The sequence below is a fragment of the Chrysochloris asiatica genome, unplaced genomic scaffold (assembly GCF_000296735.1).
Source record: "Chrysochloris asiatica unplaced genomic scaffold, ChrAsi1.0 scaffold00026, whole genome shotgun sequence".
NCBI classification, from domain to species: Eukaryota; Metazoa; Chordata; class Mammalia; order Afrosoricida; family Chrysochloridae; genus Chrysochloris; species Chrysochloris asiatica.
In genome coordinates, this window is record NW_006408544.1 from 18434164 (window position 1) to 18435932 (window position 1769).

The following is a 1769-nucleotide window of genomic DNA, read 5'->3' on the forward strand; positions in this document are numbered from 1 at the left end:
CCTAGTCTTTCTTCATCTGGAAGCTTATCTGAAATCTGCCCACCATGGGTGATCCTGCTTGTATTTAAAATACCAGTGGCATAGCTTCCAGAATCACAGCAACTCACAAGCCACCAGAGTACGACAAACTGACAGACGAGTGGTGGACTATGGGTAGACTTTGTAGTATTTCCTGCACATTGTGCCCAACTCGTTACTATTGCCACTGTTGTGATGGGCCACCAGTGTGGGCCAGCATGGCATAGTACTCTTGGGGAGCCCCTCAAGCCAGGCAGTTTCTTTGCTTTGTTTGATCATCTTCTAAGTCTGCTTGTGCTCCAGCACAGATTTTCCATTTTTTGTCACAAGTTGGAGCCTAGAGTTGATCTACTACAGCAACTTTTCTGTCTTTGCAGCCACCATCTTCCTACCTTAGGTTTATGAAAGCCTCCAACCAAGAGCATCTGCCAAGATAGCTGGGGAGGGAAAATACTTCCCATACCTTTCTTGACTGCCTGATAAAATTGATTTAATTAACTAATTTTTAAATAACGCTTTCATTTTAGGCGTGTGTTTAGCTCAGCTCTTGGTGACTTTTTTTCTTTTCTTTTTGAGGAAATATGAGAGGGTTTCTAAAGTTCATGTAAAAAACTCCATCAACTTTCAGTTCCATTTTCCCACCAACTCTTTGAAGTCCCCTTATTGTCTAGAATGCACTGCTCCAGGAGTTAGTGAGCTGGAGGTAGAAAGACTATTCCTCCATTCTCCAGGATGCTGCGGAGCAGATTCCTGCTATGAATGGGAGGTTTTACTAACGTCTCTTTGAGTTCTAGATCTAAGACTCTGGTTTCCCATTTTGTCTCTGACAGGCCAGGGCTTTGACCGACACTTGTTTGCTCTGCGATACCTGGCAGCTGCCAAAGGGATGCCCCTGCCTGAGCTATACCTGGACCCTGCATATGGAAAGATAAACCACAACATCTTGTCCACGAGCACGCTCAGCAGCTCAGCAGTGAACCTGGGTGGCTTTGCCCCCGTGGTCCCTGATGGCTTTGGCATTGGGTATGCAGTTCACGACAACTGGATAGGTTGCAACGTCTCTGCCTACTCAGGCCGGAATGCCCGCGAGTTTCTCCAATGTGTGGAGAAGTCTTTAAACGACATGTTTGATGCTTTAGAAGGTAAATCAATCAAAACAGCATCTGGGTAGGTTGAGACTTCCTTATGAAAACAAGGGCCTGTGTAGACAATAGGTGCTATCATGAGAGTACTGAACCTAATCATGAAACACCTGAGCAGACCATGCTGCGAGGCCTAACTCTGAGCAGCAGATCAAAACTAAAGATCTCAGTTTTAGGGCATTTGATCAGAGAAGGTGACTTTTGAAAAACATTAACTCAGGTGTATTTATTGTTTAAGCAAAAATAAAAGTTAATTATTGTTTGAGATGGCTCTTCTTTCATTTTTTAAAGCCACAGTTTCAGAACTTTCCATAACTAAGTTCAGGTATCTTGCCGTTTCCGTTTGCGCCTGGCTCTTCAAGTGACTAGTGGAAAATGGTAGCATGGTCTCTAAAACCTGCTCCTCTTTCTTGAAGCATCTCTTGATTATCTTAGGAGTTAAACGAATACTGCTGTTTGACTCAGTTTTACTGCAATCAAGGCCGTTTCCCTGGATTTATAAATGATTTTACTTCAACCAGCTGAATCTTTTGTGCTAATTTTGGCCTGTCTAAGCCAGAAGATATTGATTGCTCTTTAGATTTTGTAGTGGAGGAGACTGCAATGAAC

General features: G+C 43.4%; 1 protein-coding gene across 1 annotated transcript in view; it reads left to right on the forward strand.

Moving 5' to 3' along the window:
- Positions 1–1189, forward strand: part of CPT2 (carnitine palmitoyltransferase 2) — a 23405-nt gene extending 22216 nt beyond the window's left edge. The window contains exon 5 of the mRNA XM_006839865.1: positions 849–1189. Within this exon, the coding sequence (XP_006839928.1) occupies positions 849–1189 (341 nt within the window). The remainder of the gene's footprint in view (positions 1–848) is intronic.
- Positions 1190–1769: the final 580 nt, after the last annotated feature.